Genomic DNA, 21,815 nt, shown 5'->3' with positions numbered 1-21,815 from the left:
ATGAGCCTGCAGCTCCCTTCCCCCCAGGAGCCCACTGTCTCTGCAGACCACATTCTTCCACAGATCTACCACCATCCTGTCTTGCTCCAGGACTCTGTCCTCAGGGTGCTTGAAGATAAGGAAAGATGCTGACCAAGGCAGGACTATAGACAGAAAATGCCAGAGGAGCAAAATGGAGTATTAAGTTCAAAGGAGAAGGAGGAGTTCCCTGTGGGACAGAAATAGCTAAGGAAGGTCAGCCTATAGTTAATTTTCAACAAGGTTGCTGAGACCATTCAATGGGTAAAGAATAGTCTCTTCAACAAATGGTCCTGGGGCACCTGGATGTCCACATGCTAAAGAATGAAGTTGGGCCCTGGTCTCACACTGTATACAAAACTAATTCAAAATCGATTAACCTAAATATGGGAGCTAAAGCCATTAAATTCTTAGAAGAAAACATAGGGCCAAATCTTCCTGACCTTGGATTTGGCAGTGGATTCTTAGCTATGACATCAAGAAGAGGAACAGCAAAAGAAAAAAATAAATTGGATGTCTTCAAAATTAAACTTTTTCGTTTAATTAAAGAACGTTTTCAAAAAAGTGAAGTACAACCTACAAATTAGAAGAAAATATTTGCAAACCATATATCTGATAGGGACTTCCCTAGTGGTTCAGTGGTTCAGAATCTGCCTTCCAATGAGGGGACCCAGGTTTGATCCCTGGTCAGGGAACTAAGATCCCACATGCTTTGGGGTAACGAGGCCCACATGCCGCAGCCACTGAGCCATGCGCTCTAGAGCCTGAGCACTACAACTGGAGAAGCCTGTGTGCCACGGTGAAGACCCAGCACAGCCCCCTTCCCCCACAATCATGTTTGATAAAAGTCTAGTATCTAGCACTTATAAAGAAACTCTTTAAGCTCAACAATCCAATTTTTAAAACAGGCAAAGGGCTTGAATAGACCTTTCTTCAAATGTGTAAAATGCCAACAAGAATATGAAAAGATGCTCAGCATCATTAGTCAGTAGGGAAATGCAAATCAAAACCACAGTGAGACACCTCTTCACACCTCTTTTGTGATAACTTTAGTCACAAAGATGGAAAACAAGTGTTGGTGAGTATACAGGAAAATTGAAATCCTCGTACATTGTTGGTGGGAATGTAAAATGGTACAGCTGCTGTGGAAAACAATTTAGCAGTTCCTCAAAAAGCTGATCACAGAGTTGCCATATGCCCCAGCAGATCAACTCCTAAGTACATACTGAAAACAATTGAAAACAAGTATTCAAATAAACATATGTGTACATACATTCATAGCAGCATCATTCAAGATAGCCAAAAGGTAGAAGCAACCCAAATGTCCATCGATGAATGAATACATAAACAAAACACTATGTATATATCTACATACACATATATCCACACACAGTGGAATATTATTCAGTCATAAAAAGGAATGAAATATTGCTGCATGCTACAACATGGATACACCCCAAAACATTATGATAAGTTAAAGAAGCCAGACACCAAATGTCACGGTTTTGTGATTCCATTTTTATAAAATATCCAAAATAGGTAAATCGGCAGAGACAGAAAGCAGAGAGGTTGTCACCAGGGGCTGGGGAGGGAGAGAAGGTTGGGGTAACTGCTTAGTGGGCTACAGGCTTCCTTTCCGGGTGATGAAATGTTTTGGGACTAAGTAGAGGTGGTGGTTGTCCAATGTTGTGAATGTAATCTAAGCCAGTGCATCGTTCACTCTAAGATTGTTAATTTTATGTCTAGAAAGAAAGAGAAAGGAAAGACTGGACTTCATTGGGTATGTGAAATTGTTGGGTGGATTGAGCACTTAAGCAGGAAAGAAAGTGTGGATAAAATAGAGAGCAGGTTGCGTTGGAGTTGGGAACTAGGTGGGAGGGAGACTGGGGCAGATCACGAAGGCTGTGACTTACACTGGAGTCACAGGAGACAGGGAGCACCTGTTACACGGAGGCAGCTGGGCTACTCTTGAAGGCAGGGGAGAAGCTGAAGGGCTTTTGACTAGATGAGGGACACCGAGAAGGCAGATGATTGAAATGCTCACGTGGACACAGGAGAATTGAACCAGGGAAGGCCTGGAGCTTGGTGGCCAGTGCCCAGGTCATCGGCATTGGTCACATCAGGTGCCTGTTGTGGGTGAGACTAGAGCGGAAGCAGGAGTGACAGTGATGCTTAACTAGGGCTTATGCCATGCCAGGCACTGTTCTGTGTGCTTGATGTGGTTCAGCTCACTTGCTCCTCACAGGAGCTCTTCTTTTCCTCCAGGATACAGATGAGGAAACAGAGGCCCAGAGTGCCTGAGTAGCCTGCACAAGTAGTAATGTGGCCTAGATCTGAACCAGACAGATGACCTCAGAGCCACGACAGTTTTAATTATGATGGAGAGATGAATGTGAGATTTTTTTTTTTTTGAAGCCCACTCACTAAGCTGTCAGGTTGAGGAGGGGAAGAGAAGGGAACTGGAGCCAGAGTGAATCCCCCTGGGTAACCAAAGGGCTGAGACAGGTCATCTCCAGTGGGCCTTCGAGCAAAAATCCCTGGCTGGCTGAGGACCGGTGACTTGAGCTCATGGTTAGAGACAGAACTCCAGAGGAGGCCGGTGGAGGGGCCTTTAGAAAAGAAGGACCAGGAACACAGGAATCCAGTCCCAGCAGCCCTCACGTCCCCGTTCATCCCACCCTGTCCCCTGCAGCCTCGGGGTACCCTGCCCCAGACCCTGCTGGAACCTCCTGGCCGTGTCCAGAGGCAGCTCAACCCGTCAGGCAGTTGGCTCATATCAGAAAAAACATGGGTCCCCGTCTCCACGTGGCCACGGAGCTTGCTTGCTCTTGCCCAGAATGGCTCTGAGGTTGGCGTGAGGAAGAGCCTGATCACATAGAGACTTGCCTCCTTCCTACTTATTTCTAACATTCACCATGAAAACATGAATGGCATTCCCTGACTGAGGTTCTAGGAAGAGAACATGGGGGAAAACTGGGGTAACTTTTGTTCTTCCTCTCTTCTGGTTTTTATATAATACAGCATTGCTTCATTTAGAATAAAATGCCCCCTGCAGGACTGTGGTGAAAAGTCCTCTATTGAAGCTTCCAGTCTTGGAGGGAGATTAAGGCAATAAAATCTAAAACTAAAACAGCCTCAATCATTATAGTAGTTTCTTAATATCCCCCTTGTCCTCCTTTTCCTCTGGTCCATTGTAAACAGTACTGAGAGAGGTTAGTGTTTTGACAGCTTGTGTTTAAAATGTCAAAGCCCAGAGCCCCATTGGTCACCCTTTAGCCGGGCTTGCCGGCCTCGAGGGGGACTTCCCCTCCACCCAGCTCCTGCCATTTGCCTGCTTTGGGGCTTTGTCCTCTCTGGTTCCTCCCCCTGAAACACTGTTGCCTGTCACACATTGCCAGGTGCTGCCGGCCTTCAGGATTCAGCTCACGTGCTTTTCCACACACTTCCTCTCTTAATCCTCACCAGCACTCTGATGCAGACCCTGTAATGCCCATACAGCTACGCAGATATGTGTGTGTCTGTGTATCACTGTTAAACCTGCTTTACAGACCCACAGATGGAGCCAACAGGAGCACGGAGAGAGGTTAAGGATTTACCTATCATCACACAACTAGCACATCAAGGAGCAGATCCCAAAGCCCGTACACTCAGCCACTGCTGATAACCAGCTGAGTTCAACACTGAGCCTGACTGAGACATGTTAAGCTACGTGGTAAGCTCTCGAGAGGAAGAAATGCGAGGAAGCTTTTCTAAAACCTTTTTTCCTGTCTTTCCTCTTTGGGTCCAGGTGGAAGTGAAGCCATATGTGCTGGATGATCAGATGTGTGATGAGTGCCAGGGCACACGCTGTGGTGGGAAGTTTGCCCCGTTCTTCTGTGCCAACGTCACCTGTCTGCAGTATTACTGCGAATACTGCTGGGCGAGCATACATTCCCGCGCCGGGCGGGAATTCCACAAACCGCTGGTGAAGGAGGGAGGCGACCGCCCTCGCCACGTTCCGTTCCGCTGGAGCTGAGCCCAGGGCAGACCCAGCCACAAGTACTGGAGTAGATAACAAGGAGGGAAAAGAGAGGGCACTGCCTCAGGGCTTACAGTGTTCTGGAAATCTGTGCATTTGTTCTCGATTTTTAAAGAAGAAATGGGTCTTTTTATTATTATTATTATTTACAGTCATATTACTGAACTCAGTGTCCAGTATAACGCAGAATTGCAGAGTGTATAACGGTACTGATTTGCACTTTGATTCTCACCTTTGTCTGCTTGGTACCTTGATTCCTTACACCTGATTTGTCACTTGTAGACTGCCATTCTCATCAGCGGCCATCAGGTTGATGTCTGTGATTTTTTTGTTTATTTGTTTGTTGTTGTTGTTGTGTTGTTGTTGTTCTGATCGTTTTTGAACTGGAGCATGCACTTATTTTCAGAAACTTAGAGAATCGCCCCTAGGAGAAGACTTACCAAAGGTAATACTCATGAGTAGGTGGCAGATGTAGCAAAAACTTCACAACAATTCAGCAATCATTAGTTGGGGTCATTTAGAGTAAGGATAACCCTTAATGAAAATAAGCCTTTAGTTGCTCTCTATTTTGACATGTAAGGATACCTCATAAGCTGAATCTTTATTTTTCCTTCATGTTTGATTTTTGTTTTGCTGAGGATTTTGGTTAGATCTTTTAGTGTTACGTAAATTTATGCTGCAATAGCTTTTGCTGCTATTAAAATGGTATTATTAATACCATAATACTCTATTCAGGCTAAGGTATCAATTACAAAAAACCCAACAACACACTTTTGTGATTTAGGGATAGAATCAGCTGCCGAAAAGAGATCAGAATAGACTTGAGAAAGCTTCAAAGGAAGGTCACTATTTCTGACTGCATGTTTACTTAATCAGGTTGCTGCATGCAATAAATTTTATATCCGATGTCTAGTATAAAACCTTCCCACAATGCACAAATTAAGACTCTATATAAGCTATAAAATACTGATTTTTAAAGAAAAAATTTTTTTCATTCAAGGAAATGGTAATTGACTGGAGGAAGGCATGCCTCAATAAATGGAATGCTTCTGAAATTAGGAAGAGCCCATAACAGAATGACCTATATTACAACCAATATAAAACCTAGGTGTAGGATATTCTTAAAGCAAATTTGTGGATGGTAGATGAAGTACTTTGCGGTGCTCTGTTATATATTGTGCAATTTATTTTATATAGTAAAGTGATTATGTCTAACTGTGATCAAACTTTAACTGTTTAAAGCCTCTGTGTCAGACATTAACGAACTTGACAGTTCATAACTGGTATATTATTAACTAACACATGAGCTCTTAGTTGCAATCTCCTAGTGCTTGCACCATTTTACATAGCTTCAGACCTTGTCCAGAAAACCAAAGAGCTCATCTTAGCTTACAAACACTAGGAATATATACAGTATATAGAGATAAATTGTCAATTGACAAACTAGGCACATTTTAAGAAAGTTGTGTGATCGTGATGCTAAAGAAATGTCTGGACAAACTAAGATGGCCTGAGCAGGGTTGGTTGTCTGGGTGAGAAATTAACTACTTAATTCCCTGGATTTATCCTGTAAAGCTTGAATAGAATTCAGACCTGCTAGTACTACCATGGACATTTTTTTAGCATTCACTCTTGGGCTGCAGATAGTAATATATAAACACATAATGATTATGAGACTGTGTAAGTCTTTTTTTAAATCTTCTTCCTATGTTTTGGAATTCTGGGGACAATCTGACTGGATGTGACACTGCAGAATAGATGTAAGTCGCTGTATTTATGTGCTGTGATGTCCTTGTACTGTCTTAAGTTAACAGCGCTTTGTTTTGTTTTGTTTCTTCAGTGTTTAGTTGCAATTACCAGCTCTCAAACTATAGTTTGTTTTCAAAAAGAAAAAAAACGAAATAGTTTTTTACTGGATTAAAAATGCTTATTAGAATTCTCCCCATTTGAGGTTACCTCTGGGCTTTTTGGTAATACTTGCTTTTTTCCAGCCCAGCTGTGGTTTTCTGTTTGTTTTTTTTCTATGTTTGTGGTTTTTTTCATCTGTACAAGAAATTTTGTTATGCACTACTACTTTTTGTATTCTAGACAGTTTTCAAAAGTTGGCTGAAGATTTTTTTGTTTGTTTGTTTTTAAGGAAAAAGGCATGCTTTCTGACTGACATGATCTTTTGCAATACCTCAATTTTGAAATATAGGAAAGAAAATGATATTTTCTAAGTAAGTTTATTCAGAAAAATATATATTAATTTAATTCTGCAAGAAAAATGATTTAACAGATGGGTAACTTTATTTTTTTCATGCTTATTTGTGTTTTTGAAAATGAAGAAGTTAGAGCTTTATAACTATAATATTAAAGATCATATCTAACCTACAGAAATCTACCTAATTATGTGAAAGAAGCAAAACTTTTTGAAGAAGCACCCCTCTTTCATGTACTAAAGTAACACTGAGATTTAAAAAAAAATGCTGGAAGATTGTACAGCATAAAGCTGACGTGAAGGCGAAAAAACATTGTCATGAAGAATAGGTTACAAAAAATAAACTCCATTTGGTGCTGAAAGTTGTGAATAGGTGGTGGAAACTACTTTCCCTTAATTTGTATATTTATAATCAAGCGTTGATTGTGCACGACTGACCAGGATTGTGAAAGAGTTCTTCTGTTTGTATTTTTTTAAAGAGAACTTTTTTTAGTTTATTAAATTATAACATGTTCCCTTTTGTTTTGTAAATAAATGTGCCCCCAAGTTGTTAATGTTATATTAAAAGAGAGGGTCCTTCGAAAAAAATTATTTTTTAAAAACACAGAGGTGTTCTGACCTGCAACTTAATGGGAAGCCCCCGGGTATCACAGGTCCTGCTGTGGCCTTTCCTTGATGTGACACTTGAACTAGTCGATTTTTTGAAGGCTATAACCTAACCTCGACTATTTGTTGTTATGTGCAATACTGTTTGTACTGTTTGTATAAAAAATAGAAAAAAAAAAGAAAAGAAAAAAGGCATAAATCTTTATTGCAGATTTATTTTCATTGCAAACTTTAGACATTGTGATTCACTGAAATCATTTTTCTACTGTCAAATATGTACCTTTTCTTCATGCTGGTATTTTTTCAATAGTAATGTAGCCTTTGTACTGAGACAAATTTTCATTGTTATTTTTAGAAAGATTTTTTGCTAAGAAAAAAATTAAACATATTTACATATTTTTCATTTTATTTCGTATTTTCTTTAAGGAGTGCTTTCTCAATCATTAATAGAGTTGTTTCTGGGAGGGACTTTCATATCTGGTCAATGTCATAATATTATTTTGTATTTTTACTTGGAATAAATTAATTTTATGATGCTAATTCTTTAAAAGTTTATTTTTTTCATTTTCAGTTATTTTTGAAGCTAAAACCTTTGTAATATTGTTACTAAAGTGTCTAGTTTTTTGAAATGCAAAGCTTTATGTATTAACTTGCTGATGTGGTTTACAATAGTGTGACAACGATGAAAATGGTTGGTTATGTAAAGTGATTGGAAAATGTAATGGATAATTGGGTAATAAAATGACAGAATGAGCAGAACATGTGAGATTTTGACAAGCCTTTTCCTTTATTACAGTGGTTTAGTGTAAGACTAGGGATGTCACAGTACAGTTCTCTGGGGATGTCACAGTGGATTTATACAACACCAGGTGCAGCCAGATCTGTGGCCCTGATGATGAAGTCACCCGTTACTGAGATACCACCAGGTTGAGAACCTGGCCAGGTCAACAGAGTGGTTCATTGCTTTCCCCCCTCTAACTCTTCATTCTGTCATGTGTGTGTGAGAGAGAGAGAATCTGCCGCTGACCGCTGTCCACGTATGAGACAGCACCGTTCACCAGGCCACATCTTTGCCTTGTGTTCACAGTGGTGACGTCTGAGAGTGAGAGGAAGTCTCTGAGAGGACCAGCCCTCTGGGTGGCTAGACTTGGATCTCAGTGTCTTGCGCAAGTGGCCTCCCGAGCACATGGGTGACCTGGCGAGGCGGCACACTCGGAGGTCACCACTGTACACGGACAGCCTCAGGCTTCGTCTTTCTCCACTCCCCACCCCCCACCCCAGCCCCGCCTGCTCCCTGTTAATGGAGGCCCCTGTTTGTCCCTTATTGTGGCAACACATCCGGCCACTCTGAGCATGATCTGTCTGCCCTCCTGCTTCTTTTCCAGCACCCAAACTCACCTTGAAGCTGTGCTGTTAAGGCAGCGTGTCATTGTCATGGCACCTAAAATTAAAAATCATACAACTGCAAAACTGGTGTTGCGTAAACAGAACATCCTATGACTTGCTCTAGACAGAGGGTGTGCTTCTCCCAGTCCTTGATGGCTTCCTCCAGGGCCCTTGTCAAGGAAGCACGGTTATCAATGACTCAGAGAAACACATGTCCAGAGTTGGCTCTTGGGTATGCTCTATGTATTCAGTTTTGTAAATAATATATAGATTAGATCAAGTTGTGATGTAAAATTTTAACGAATTGGATACTACTGGTTGGAATTTTACATTAACTACAAATAAGTGATTAGGAACAGAAGAAAAGAAATTGGAAAAATTTGTTTAGTGCTATAAAGATTATGCTTAGATTTCTGCCTATATCTTGTGTTTTATAGCTTGTTAGTGAGGCATGGGCTAATGCAGAATGTACTGCATTTATGCAATTAGCAAATAACTGCTAGTTTTCATTTTTATCTATTATATTAGCAACAAAATGGCATTTAACTGGGTAAAGCTCCTACCTAAATATTTGAGTATTGTGACATCTCTACTTGCAAGGTTTGAGTGAAAGATTAGTCACAGATTAGTGAAAAAAAGTTATCTTTTTGTTAAAACTGGCTTATTTGTATGAATTGTTGCTTTTTCACCAGTTTGTATGGTATGTCATCTAACATTTTCTGTTTTTTTTTTATAATAACCAAACTTCTCTATCTCAGCTGCAATAGTGTTCCATTTTACCACAGAGTATTTTATAATTAATGCTGTTGACTTTATACCCCAAAAGGGTCAAGAAATGGATATGTAATTTGGGGGTGTTTCGATTTGTATGACAATGAAGTTAATCACAACAAGTAGAAAACCTGGGTGCTAATACAGGACAACTGCTCTTTTTCTTTTCTGGATATAGTTCTGTTGGGGTATAAAGTATTAGGTATTTGTATTTTTGCTGTCAAAATAATGGACATAAATTTTAGAGTGTTCACAGCTAAGATCTCTGTATTTGTTTTTCAACTAACAACTAATTTTAAATGTATTGTATCTTTTATTACCTGTTCTCTTAGATTGTTTTTGCTAGTAACCCTTACTCAGCTTCCGCCTTTGGGGCTTGGACTGATAATTGCTTGTGTGGAACTGCAGTACTGTGACTAACCATGGAGCTCAATGCAGCTATTGCTTACAAATGCTTAAACTTTGTAGTTTGGACTTCTTTTTTTTTCTGTAATAACAACTTATTAAATCTAGTTGTATGAAGTACTGACACTTGTCATCCTTTGCACTTGCTGAGGAGTCGCTTGGAGTATATGGATTGCGTCTGGGGACATCTGCACACTCCAGCTTGCTTGATGAGCTTTTTTAGGGGGAGGGGGGACAAACTCCTTTACAGCAGGTTCAATACAGCAACATTCAACTTTTTAATGACGTGAACAACACTCGTTTAAAAAAAAAATAAGTGTATTTGAAACAGGAAGGTGTTTGTTGACACAAGTAAGTGTGTATGCAAGATTTTAAGGTGCAAGTGGGCTTTCATGCCAGCGCTTGCCACGGGAAACCAATTTTCAAAATCAAAACCAAGAACGTCAATGAAAACGTAAGTACGCCCCCTTCTGTTTTAATTTTTACGCTAGGCTCTCAGGGATCCTCTCGGAAAATGGGTCTTTTTACAATCCTGTAGTGACTTTGGACATGCCAGAAGCTCTCTTGTAGGCACTAACTTCGATCCTTGTAGAAAACGGACCCCGAGTGCCCGCACGAAAGAATCCCCCGGGCGCTTTTATAACATTCAGGTGCCAGCGTCCCAACCCCGAGCCGTTCAATGGTGAGGTGTGGGATCTGGCGCAGGTGGTTTCCGTCCCAAGAGCCTCGGGCGCCCGAGGGGGCGGGGCCGGCGCCAAGCAGCGCCCCGCCTCTCGGGGTGTCCCGGCTCCGCCCTCCAGCCGCTCGGCTTCGCAGGGGAGCTGGCCGGGCGGTGCGGGGCTGCCAGGCTCCCTGGCGGGCCTCCCCGGCCCTCCTCGAGCCCCTTCCCGCTGCTGGTCCCCAGAACCGGCTCCAGACTGCCCTTCCCCGGTGGTCCCCGCGCGTGGCGGCGTCCCGCAGGTAAGCTAACCCGCGACTCATGCTCGCTCCCACCCGCCGCCCCCGGGGCTTCGGGCTTCGGGCGCTGTGGCTTCAGCAACCGCCCCCCCGAGCGGCAGTCTGCGTCCCGAGGCCTGAAGCTCGTGCGGGAGGCCCCGGGTTCAGCACAGCCGCGTCTGCGGACTCCATCGACCATTTGGAGCTCTGTGACTGTACCTTGTATAGCCCCTTCCAAAAGGGGGAGAGGATTACTGTTCCAGGTCCCTTTTACGCTTCGTTTTCCAAAAATATATTATGCCCTAAACAACAAATGGAATCCTATTTTCAGAATGTTAGTCTGCTTTGGGCCCCATCTCCTGGCATAACGATTCTGGGATCCTGGCTCGGAGGCGGCGTAGGTAAATGAACGGTGCTGAGATGACAATCAGCTGGCTATTTCCAGGAGAAGCCGGGAGGCCTGGCGTTTCTGGGGCGTGTGGTTGGAAGCGACGGTTCTGAAGCAGCCCCCTTGGCTGGACGCTAACTAAGACCTTGTCGAGGGGACAGACCCTGCCTGCTGAGAAGGCTGGGGTTATGTCTAAAGTACCTGCTTTACAGAAAGAAAAAACCTTACACGCAAGCGCTGATGGACACAGCTTAAAAATTGTACCAGACCCACGGCACGTTGGGTCACTTGGACACTTAAATTGGAAGACAATATATTTTTAACCAGAGCAGGTGTACTAAATAGGTTCATGATTACTCATGAGATGAGGGGAGTCCGAATTGAGGAGTCCTGTTCTTGAAAGGACTGTTGGGAAGGAAAACTGTTGGCTCTAATTTAGGCTCAGTGATTAGAAGCCTGTGAGTTAACTGGCAAAAGACAGACTAACAGGAGAAAAAGCATAGCTTGTTCATATGCACTTAAATTCAGCAAAGAAGTGGTCCCTCCAAATTAGAGGTAGATGTTTATAATCTAATTTAATAGGGGAAAGGAAGGGGGAGAAAAGGAATTCTATGGGAAGATCAAATGGTTTCTTTTTTAACTCAGCTTTCCAATGCAATTGTTTCTTAATTTGAAAATTAAGATAGACTATAGATGATTTACGTTACTAGTTTCAGTGTACAATATAGGGATTCAGTATTTTTATAGATTTAGGGAAGACGGGTTTTTAGGGGAATAAATGGAAGCTAAAAAAGTTTGTTAAATGTTTGTTTATGCAGGTGCAAGCGTTTTCTGTGTTCTTTGGTGAGTGCAACTCCCTAGGAGAGAGCACTGATTGATTACAGCCTCACTCTCAGAATCTTCTGCCTTGAGTCAGATAAGGGAAGCTTTGAAAATGCTTCTTTTGCATCTGTTGAATTTCAGATGTCTTAAGTTTAAAATAATTTTCGCATCAACTCTGGGAGTCCAAGGGGTCCTCACAAATAAATGGCTGGAATGACTCACTAGGACAGGTAGCTAAGTTACCTGTGTCCTGTCCCATTACATAGTATTGTGAAGGGAACAACATTCCAAGTCTGGGCATTGTTTGTGTTTAGATAAAGACAAACATGTGTAACTGTACCTGTGTAACTGTGTGTACCTTCACCTTGGTATTTAATTCTGGCCCACGTTGTCATGGCGTTTTCTTTGCTGATTCTGGTGGAATCTTTGGTTAAGATGGTTTTGAGCTGAACTGCTAATGCTAAGTATAAGGGAAACATTCCAGCTTGTCATGTTCACCAGAGGCCTGACTCCCTGGTTAAGTTCTGGTCCTTAAGGCAGGAAGTTATCTTGTGCATCTGGTCTCTCCTTTCAAAAGGGCCCTTCTGCTCAGTTTCACTACTCTACATTACGAGCAAAAAAACCACAGTTCCAACACATACCCACAAGAAGGACTAACATTTAAAAGACCCAAACTATTAAGTATCAAGAAGAATCTAATTGAGTTCTGATAGAGAGGTATAAAGTGGTACAACCATATTAGAAAACTGTTTACAAGGGTTGAATGTGACTGTCTTCTCACTCATGGGCACAAGCCCAACAGAGATGTATAGCATGTTCCCAAGACACTATGAGAAAGGCAGAGTTATTCCTACAGCCCCCCGTCTGGAGGCTCTCCACATGACCTGCACGTTCAAATGGATACAAATGGAACACTGTATAACAGCATAAGAATGAAAATCTACAATTGTAGGCCACAGACTCAGTGTTGATCAAAATCAACCAGATGAGGAGTACATAACCTATGACTCCCATGTATATAAACGGGAAAGGAATAACTGAAACGGGGCATGGAGTTGGCTGCGGGGTTGTGGTAACTCTCTTGATCTGGTGTTGCATACAGGGTGTGTGCAGTTCGTGAAAGTTCACTGAGCCATACACTGAGATCTTTGCACTTCTCTGTGTTTCAGTGGAGCATTAAAACAAAAAGCGGGGGCTCTGCGAAAGGTAAAAGCTGATGCTTGGCACAAATGCAGTTCTTTCCAGGCAACCTTCCTACCCCCTGGACCGGATTTCTCTTCTGGCTGTCACTGCTACCAGGAGCCCATCCATAACTGGCCTGCTTTCCCAATCACCCAAACCTCAACCTCCCTGCTCCCCATCTTCCTCCCTCCCATCTCTAGGCTCCCTTCCACTCTTCCTTAAGCTTACCAACACCCAGGAGGATTTGTTTTCATTTAGTCAATTAGGAAAGAGAGGTGGAAGAGAGAAATGGAGTTTAAAAACCTCCATCCACTAGTCTCTGCAGTTGATGGTTGAGCCTCAGACATTGAAAGTCATTTAATCTCACACGTACATATGCTGACTGACTTACATGCAGTCTTGTTTAACATGCAAGATCTGTTGACCCCAATTCCACATTTATGTAGCCTGATTGACATTTTTTAATACTTATTTATTTTTTTTTGGGGGGGGGTCTTAGTTGCAGGGCACAGGCTTAGTTGCCTTGCAGTGTGTGGGAACCTAGTTCCCCCACCAGGATCGAACCCATGTCCCCTGCATCGGAAGGCAGATTCTTAATCGTTCGACCACCAGCAAGTCCCTTGATTGACTTTTTAACATTATACTTTCTTTTATTTTTAGATACATGTAGATTCAGATACTGTTGTAAGAAATAAGAGATCCCATGTATTCTTTACCCAGTTTTCCTGTACCATGTTGCAAAACTGTATTAAATATTATGCCCAAAACACTGACATTGATATGCACAAAATGAAAAGCATTTCCATCACCATAAGAACACCCACTGTCTTCCCTCTCCCATCCTCCTAAATCCATGGCGATGACTTATCTGTTCTCTGTAACTTTCTCATTTCAAGAATGGAATATAGGGAATTCCCTGGTGGTCCAGTGGTTAAGACTCCATGCTTCCACTTCAGGGCAGCACAGGTTTGATCCCTGGTCAGGGAATTAAGATCCCGCATGCAGCGTGCTGCTCAGCCAGAAAAAAAAAAAAAAAAAAAAAGAATGGAAACATACAGTGTATAACCTTTGGGACTGGCTTTTTTCAATCATAATTCTCTAGAGATTCATCTTGGTTGTTGTATTTATCAGTAGTTTGTTCCTTTAGATTCAGTTCAGTCACGTCCATATCTTGGCAGCCCCATGGACTGCAGCACGCCAGGCCTCCCTGTAACCAACTCCCAGAGCTTACTCAAGCTCATGCCCATTGAGTCCAACCTCCTCATCCTCTGTTGTCCCCTTCTCCTCCTGCCTTCAGTCTTTCCCAGCATCAGGGTCTTTTCAAATGAGTCACCTCTTCGCATCAGGTGGCCAAAGTATTGGAGTTTCAGCCTCAATATCAGTCCTTCCAATGAATATTCAGGACTGATTTCCTTTAGGATAGACTGGTTGGATCTCCTTGCAAAGTCCAAGGGACTGTCAAGAGTCTTCTCCAACACCACAGTTCAAAAGCATCAATTCTTCGGCGCTCAGCCTTCATGGCATGGATGCACCATGGTTCGTTTAACCACTTGTTCGAAGGACATCTGAATTGATTCTAGCCTCAGACTATGAGAGATAAAGCTTCTGTAAACATTCACGTACAGGTTTTCGTGTGGACATGTCTTCGTTTTCTCTGGGGTAAATGCCCAGGAGTGCAGTCACAGGGTCGTATGGTATTTTCATGTTTACTTTTGGAGAAACTATCAAAATGTTTTCTAGAGTCCAGTGTACCTTTTTACACATTAACCGAAATGTGTGAGGATCCAGTTTCTCTGTATCCAGGATTTGGTGTTGTCGCTGCCTTTCAGCTTAGCCATTCTGATGTGTGCGCAGTCGCAGCCCATCATCGTTTTAGTTTGCGTTTCCCTAGCGGCTAATGATGTTGACCATTTTTCATGCGCACATTTGTCATCTCTGTGTCCTCTTCAGTGAAACGTCTCTGTTGTTGCCCATTTTTTAATTGGTTTGGGGCTTTTTATCATGTGGTTTTTTTTTTTTTTTTAATAATTTTGTATTCACTTTACTTGATCAAGTAGTACAGAGCTGCCATACACCCCTTTCAGTCCTCTCCCCTCAGGTTGCCGCTATTAATACTTTGCCCCTATTAATACCTTCGAGTGGTACGTTTGTTTCGGTTGATCAGCCAATATTGATAAATTATTAACTAAAGTCCACAGTTTGTTAGGATTTATTCTTTTTTTAATTTACTTTCATTGATGGATAGTTGAACTAGTTTTGTTAATTACTTCTATACAGCAAAGTGACCCAGTCATACATATTCTTTTCCATTATGCTTTGTCATAGAATATTGAATATACTATGCAGTAGGACCTTGTTTATCCATTCTATATGTGTGTGTGAGTGTGTGTGTGTATAGGGTTTACTTTTATGTTGTACATGTCTATGGATTTTGACAAATGCATGATGTCATGCGTCCAGCATTATAGTATCATGTGGAGTGATTTCACTGCCCTGAAATTTCCACGAGCTTCGCCTGCCCCCTTGCAGTCACTCTTCTATTTACTCTCTGTGTAGTTTCAGCCTTTTGCGAAATGTCGGTGTAGTTGGAATCATACAGTATGTAGCCTTTTCAGACTGGCTTCTTGCACTTAGTAATATGCATTTCAGTTTTCTCCAAGCCTTCTCATGGCTTCAGAGTTCATTTCTTTTTAGTGCTAAATAATATTCCATTGTCTGGATGTAGATTCTTTCACCTGCTGAAAGACATCTTGGTTGCTTCCTGTTTTGGCAGTTATAAATAGAGCTGCTATAAATGTGTAGGTTTTTGTATGGACATGAGTTTTCAACTAATTTGGGTAAACACCTGTGAGCACAGTTGCTGGCTGGATCGTATGATAAACATATGCTTAGCTTTGTAAGAGACTGCCAGGCCGTCTTCCAAGGTGACTGCACCATTTTGCACCCCCACCAGAAATGACTTCCTGTTGCCCTACATCCTTCTCAGCATTTGGTTCCATCAGTGTTTTGGCTTTTAGCTCTTTTAAAAGGTGTGTAGTGGCATCTCAGTGCTTTAATTCATAGTTCTCCGATGATATATGAGGTTGCTTGTTGTGTGCTTATTTGCCATCTGTATTATCATTGATTTGAAGTCTTGAGTTCTTTAGCCTATTTTTTACATCATTTTCTTATTGTTGAGTTTTTAGAATTCTTTGTGTATATTAGTTATAGGTCCTTTATATGTTTTGGAGATAAAGTTCAACTTATCAATTTTGTCTTTCATGAACCATGCTTTTCATGTTGTATCTAAAAATTCCCAGCCCATAAGTCATCTATGGTATTTTCTGGAAGTTCTATACATTTGTTTTTAACATTTTTATCTGTGATCTACTTGGAGTTAATTTTTGTGAAAGGTGTAAGGTTTGTGTCTAAATTCACTTCTTTGCATGTGGATGTCCAGATGTTCCAGCACCATTTGTTGAAAAAACCACCTTTTATCCATTAAATTGCCTTTGCTGCTTTGTGAAAGATCGGTTGGCTGCGTTTATGAGGGTCTATTTTGAGGCTATATATTTTATTTCATCAGCTTCCCAGGTGGCTCATTTGTAAAGAATCCAGCTGCAAGGCACGAGATGTGGGTTCAATCCCTGGATTGGGAAGATTCCTGGAGAAGGAGATGGCAACCCACTCCAGTAGTCTTGCCTGGGAAATCCCATGGCGGGCTACGTCCATGGTGTACCAAAGAACTGGACGTTCTGCTCCATTGTTCTATTTGTCTGTTTTTTGGCCGGCACTACACGTCTTGATTACCGTAGTACTGTATTAAAGTCAGGTGGTGTCAGTCTCACAACTTGGTTCCTTTTCAGTGTTGTGTTGGATATTGTAGATTCTTTCCTTTTATATACAAACTGTAGAATCAGTTTATCAGGATCCACAGAATAACTTTCTGGCATTTGGGTTGGGACTGCATTGAATCTGTAGATCAGCTCGGGAAGAACTGATATCTTTAATAGTTGAGTCTTCTTATGGATAAATATGAAATAGCTCTCCATTTTTTACTTTTCCTTTCTTTTTTTAGAATATGTAGTTTTCCTCATATAAATCTTGCACATATAGTTTAGATTTATACCTAAGCATTTCAAGGTGGTAAGGTTGATGTATAGAAAAGCAATGAACTTTTTATTTTTTAGCCTTATATCCTGAAACCTTGTTATATAATCTCTCACAAATTCCAGGGTTTTTTGTTTGGTCAATTCTTTGAGGTTTTCTGCATAGACGACCCTGTGTTAAATGCAAGGACAGTTTGATGTCTTCCTTCCCATTATTCCTTTTCTTTTCATATTGTTTTAGCTAGGACTTCCAATATAATAGTGAACAGGAATGGTGAGAAAAAGACATCTTTACCTTGTTTCTGGTCTTAGGGGGAAAGCCTCTAGATTATTAGCCTTAAGTATGATGTAAGCTGTAGTTTTTTCATAACTGTTCTTTATCGAGATGAGAAAGTTCCTCTCTATTGCTGATTTTTGTATTGAATAGGTGTTGGGTTTTGCCAAATGTCTTTCCTAAATCTATTGAGATGATGATACAGTTTTTCTTGATTTTTAAGTAGTGAACCAGCCTTTTATACTTGGAATAAGTCCCACTTGGCCATGGTGTATATAATTTTGTTTGTACATAATTGGATTTGATTTGCTAATATTTTGTTGGAGATTTTACATCTGTGTTCATGAAAGATACTGGTCTACAGTTTTGCTTTCTTGTAATGCCTTTATTTGATTTTATGTTAGAGTAATGCTCTCCTCATAGAATGAGTTGGGATATGTTTCTTATGCTTCTGATTTCTGAAAGACATTGTGGAGAATTGATGTCATTCCTTCCTTCAGTGTTTGGTCGAATTCATTAGTGAAACCACCCGAGTCTGGTGCTTTCTATTTTAGAAAGTTATTAACAGTTGATTCAGTTTCTTTAATAGATGTAGGTCTATTCAGATTATCTGTTTTTCCTTGTGTGAGTTTTAGTAGATTGTACCTTTCAAGGAATTGGTCTGTTTCGTGTAAATTATCAAATTTATGGGCATAGAGATAGAGTTGTTCACAATCCTTTATTAACCTTTTAATGTTCATAGACTCAGTGCTGGTGGGCTCTCCTTCACTTGTGATATTAGTCATCAATGCCTTCTCTCTCTTTTTTTTTGCTTTTGGTTAGCCTAGCTGGTTATAGGTTTATCAATTTTATTGATCTTTTCAAAGAACCAACATTTTTGGTTTCATTTTCTCTATCTTCCTGTTTTCTATGTCATTGATTTTTTGCTCTCATTTTTAATTTATTTAAAAACTGTTATTGATGTATGGTTGGTTTACAATGTTGTGTTAATTCTTCTGTAATGCAAAAATGGCTCAGTTATGTAAGTATATGCACACACACACGTATATATAATCTTTCTATTACGGCTTGTCACATGCTGTTGAATGTGGTTCCCTGTGCTATACTGTAGGACCGTGTTGTTTATCCATCCTATAGATAATAGTTAGGCTCTGCTCATCTCAAACTCTCAGTCTTCCCCTCCCCTCCCTGTCCCGCTGCCCCCGGCCTTGGCAACCACACATCTGTTCTCTGTGAGTCTGTTTTGCAGATATGTTGACTTGTATCATATTTTAGATTCTACATATAAGTGATATCATTTGGTTTTTGTCTTTCTCTTTTTAACTTCCTTCACTCAGTATGATGATCTCTAGGTCCATTCATGTTGCTGCAAATAGAATTATTGCATTCTTTTGATGCAGTCGTATTCCATTGTTTACATGCACCACATCTTCTTTATCCATTCATCTGTCAATGGACATTTAGGTTTCCATGTCGTGGCTATTGTAAATAGTGCTGCTATGAACATAGGAGTAGATGTGTCTTTTCAAATGTAGTTTTTTCTGGGTATATGCCCAGGAAAGGGATTCTTGGGTCATATGGCAACTCTAGTTTTTTGAGGAACCTCCACATTGGCTGCACCAATTAACATTCTGGAGATCCAACCAGTCCATTCTGAAGGAGATCAGCCCTGGGATTTCTTTGGAAGGAATGATGCTAAAGCTGAAACTCCAGTACTTTGGCCACCTCATGCGAAGAGTTGACTCATTGGAAAAGACTCTGATGCTGGGAGGGATTGGGGGCAGGAGGAGAAGGGGACGACAGAGGATGAGATGGCTGGATGGCATCACTGACTCCATGGACGTGAGTCTGAGTGAACTCCGGGAGCTGGTGATGGACAGGGAGGCCTGGCGTGCTGCGGTTCATGGGGTCGCAGAGTCGGACGCGACTGAGCGACTGAACTGAACTGGGCTCTGTTTAGTGTTTGCTGTAGTTGTAGGTGTTGGTGGCTTCAGTTTCCTCGAGTGTTCTTGTTTTTGTCTCTCCTCTTTCCTTTGGGTTTCCCTAGAAACTATCTTCTAAAAAAGTTTTTGGACTTCCCTGCAGTCCCGTGGTTAAAAATCCATGCTTCCGCTGCAGGAGGCATGGGTGTGACCCCTGGTCTGGGAACTAAGATCCCATATGCCATGTGGTATGGCCAAAGAAACCCAAAAACAATTTTTTGAGATAAATTTCATATATAGTTAACCGATTTTAAGTGTGCAATTCAGTTATTTTTTATATATTCACAGATACGGCAACCATCACCAGTCAACATTACAGCATTTTCATCACAGAGAAATCTGACCCCATTCCCTGTCGCCCACCTGACACCACTCTCCCAGCCTTAACAGTCACTAATTTTCTTTCTATCCCTATATAGTTCCCCTTTCTGAGGTTTCGCACGAGTGGAATCATGTACTGTGTGGTCCTCTGTGACTGAGCTCTTTCACTGAGGAAAATGTTTTCAGGGTTCATCCCTAGTGTCACACGTATCAGTACTTTATTCACTTTTATGGCCAAAAATACCATTTATCAAATGTATCCATTTGTCAGTTAATGGGCATTTGTGTGGTTTGCACCCTTTGTCTATTATAAATAAAGCTGCTATAAACATTTGTGTACAAGTTTTTTGTGTGAACATCTTTCATTACACTCAGGTATATAACTCGGAATGGGATTGGTTTAACTTTTTAAAAAACAGCCAAACTGTTTTCCAAAGTGGCCATACGCTTTGCTGTGCATCTTCATCAACAGTTCGTATTGTCTGGCTTTAAAATTGTGACTTCTTCTCGTAGGGGTGTACTTGGAGTGGACAGACCACCACACACTGTTGGAAAAGACCCTCAACATCTTTCATGCGCTTATTTATCTTCAGTGCGTCTAATTTGGTGATGTGCCTGTTCAGATCTTTTGCTTGTTTTTAAATTGGGTTGCTTACTGAGTTTTAGAAGTTCTTTATGTGTTCTTGATATGCTCAAGATATCAGCCTGATATCAGGTATGGGATTTGGAAGTATTTTCTCTCATGCTGTGACTCTTCATTCTTTCTAGTGTCTTTCAAATCGTGGAAGTTCTTAATTTTTTCCAAAGTACAACTTTTAAAAAACAATTATTTTTGGCTGCACTGGGTCTTTGTTGTGGCAAGCAAGGGCTACTCTTCATCGTAGAGCGGGCTTCTCCTCGCGGTGGCTTCTCCTGGTGTAGGACACAGGCTCCGGGACACGTTGTCCTCAGCAGCTGCAGCTCTCGGGCTCTAGAACCTGCTCTCAGTGGTGGTGGTGGTACGTGGCTTAGTTGCTCCATGGCACCTGGATCTTCCCGCACCAGGGATCAAACCTTGGTCCCCTGCATTGGCAGGCAGACTCCCGACCACTGGACCACTAGGGAAGTTCGACTTAGTTTTTCTTCCATGGATCATGCTTTTGGTATCATTTCTAAGAATGCTTCACCCAAGCCAACATCACAGTTTTTCTCTGATGTTTTCTGTTTCTACAGGAGTTAATCAGCTTTAGGTTTATTATGTTTGTCCATGATTAACTTTGAATTAAATTTTGCACAAGATGTAAGGTATGTTTGGAGTTGTGAGGATTTTTTTTTTTTAGCATATGGACACAATTTTTGAAAAGATTGTCTTCTCCATTGAATTGCTTTAGCATCTTTGTAGAAAATCAATTGGTAATTTATTATATAGAATTTTAGTGTCATTTTTTGTAGGCAATCAATTCTGTTCCAGTAATTTGTCTTTATGCCAGTACGACACTCTATTGATTACTTTTACAGTAAGCTTTAAAATCTGGCAGTTTAAGTCTTCCGGCTGTTTCCTTTTTCATAGTTGTTTTTTATCATTGTGGCTCTTTTGCCTTTCTAAGTTTTATTTTGGCTGTGCTGGGTCTGTTACCGCACACAAGCTTCTCTCGCTGTGGGGCCGCTCTCTGGTTGCAGCGCTTGGGCTTCTCGCTGCAGGGGCTTCTCTTGTGGAGCCTGGGCTCTGGGGCACACACGCTTCAGTACCTGTGGCTCGTGGCCTTAGTCGCTCCACGCCATGTGGGATCTTCCCAGACCAGGGATGGAGCCCATGTGTCTCCTGCATTAGCAGGCGAATTCCTGACCACTGAGCCTCCAGGGACACCCTCCTTTGCCTTTCTATATAAATTTTAGAGTCTGTTTTATTTCTACAAAATGTTCTCCTGGAATATTGATTGGAATTGCTTTGTGCCTATAGACCTATATGGAGAAAACTGCAATCTTAACAGTTTTGAATCCATGAATGTAATGTACATCTCTATTTTTTAAGAACTTTTTTATTTCTTTCATGAGCATTTTGTAGTTTTCAGCACACAAACCTTTTAAATATTTTCTAAGGCTTGTTTTATGGACTTTAGTGCTATCATATAAATGTTTAAAAATTTCAATTTCCAATTTTTTATTGCCAAACGTATAGAAATACATTTTAATTTCTGTATGTTGACTTTGTATCCTGAGAACTTCCTGAACTCAATTCTAGTAGCTTTTCTTGTAGATTGTTTGGAATTTTCTACATAGACAATCATTGTAAATCAGAAGTTGTGTATCTTATTTTCTGATGTGTGTGCTTTGTTTTTTTTATTGCCATATTACACAAGGAAGGGCCTCAAACATATTTTTGATCGATCTTTATGCCAATACTACACTGTCTTCAATAGGAGTGGAGAACGTAAAGAC

General features: G+C 41.1%; 1 protein-coding gene across 5 annotated transcripts in view; it reads left to right on the top strand.

Annotated features, from left to right (window-relative positions):
- CPEB3 (cytoplasmic polyadenylation element binding protein 3) overlaps positions 1-7,601 on the top strand; it is a 285,852-nt gene extending 278,251 nt beyond the window's left edge. For all 5 annotated transcript variants that reach the window (XM_055561079.1, XM_055561074.1, XM_055561077.1 and 2 more), the window contains one exon: positions 3,806-7,601. In XM_055561079.1, coding sequence (XP_055417054.1) covers positions 3,806-4,033 — 228 coding nt within the window. In that variant the 3' untranslated portion in view covers positions 4,034-7,601. The remainder of the gene's footprint in view (positions 1-3,805) is intronic.
- Positions 7,602-21,815: the final 14,214 nt, after the last annotated feature.

The sequence above is a fragment of the Bubalus kerabau genome, chromosome 22, assembly GCF_029407905.1.
Source record: "Bubalus kerabau isolate K-KA32 ecotype Philippines breed swamp buffalo chromosome 22, PCC_UOA_SB_1v2, whole genome shotgun sequence".
Taxonomy (NCBI): Eukaryota; Metazoa; Chordata; class Mammalia; order Artiodactyla; family Bovidae; genus Bubalus; species Bubalus kerabau.
The sequence above is the reverse complement of the archived record's forward strand: the minus strand, read 5'-3'. Positions and strand labels throughout refer to the sequence as shown.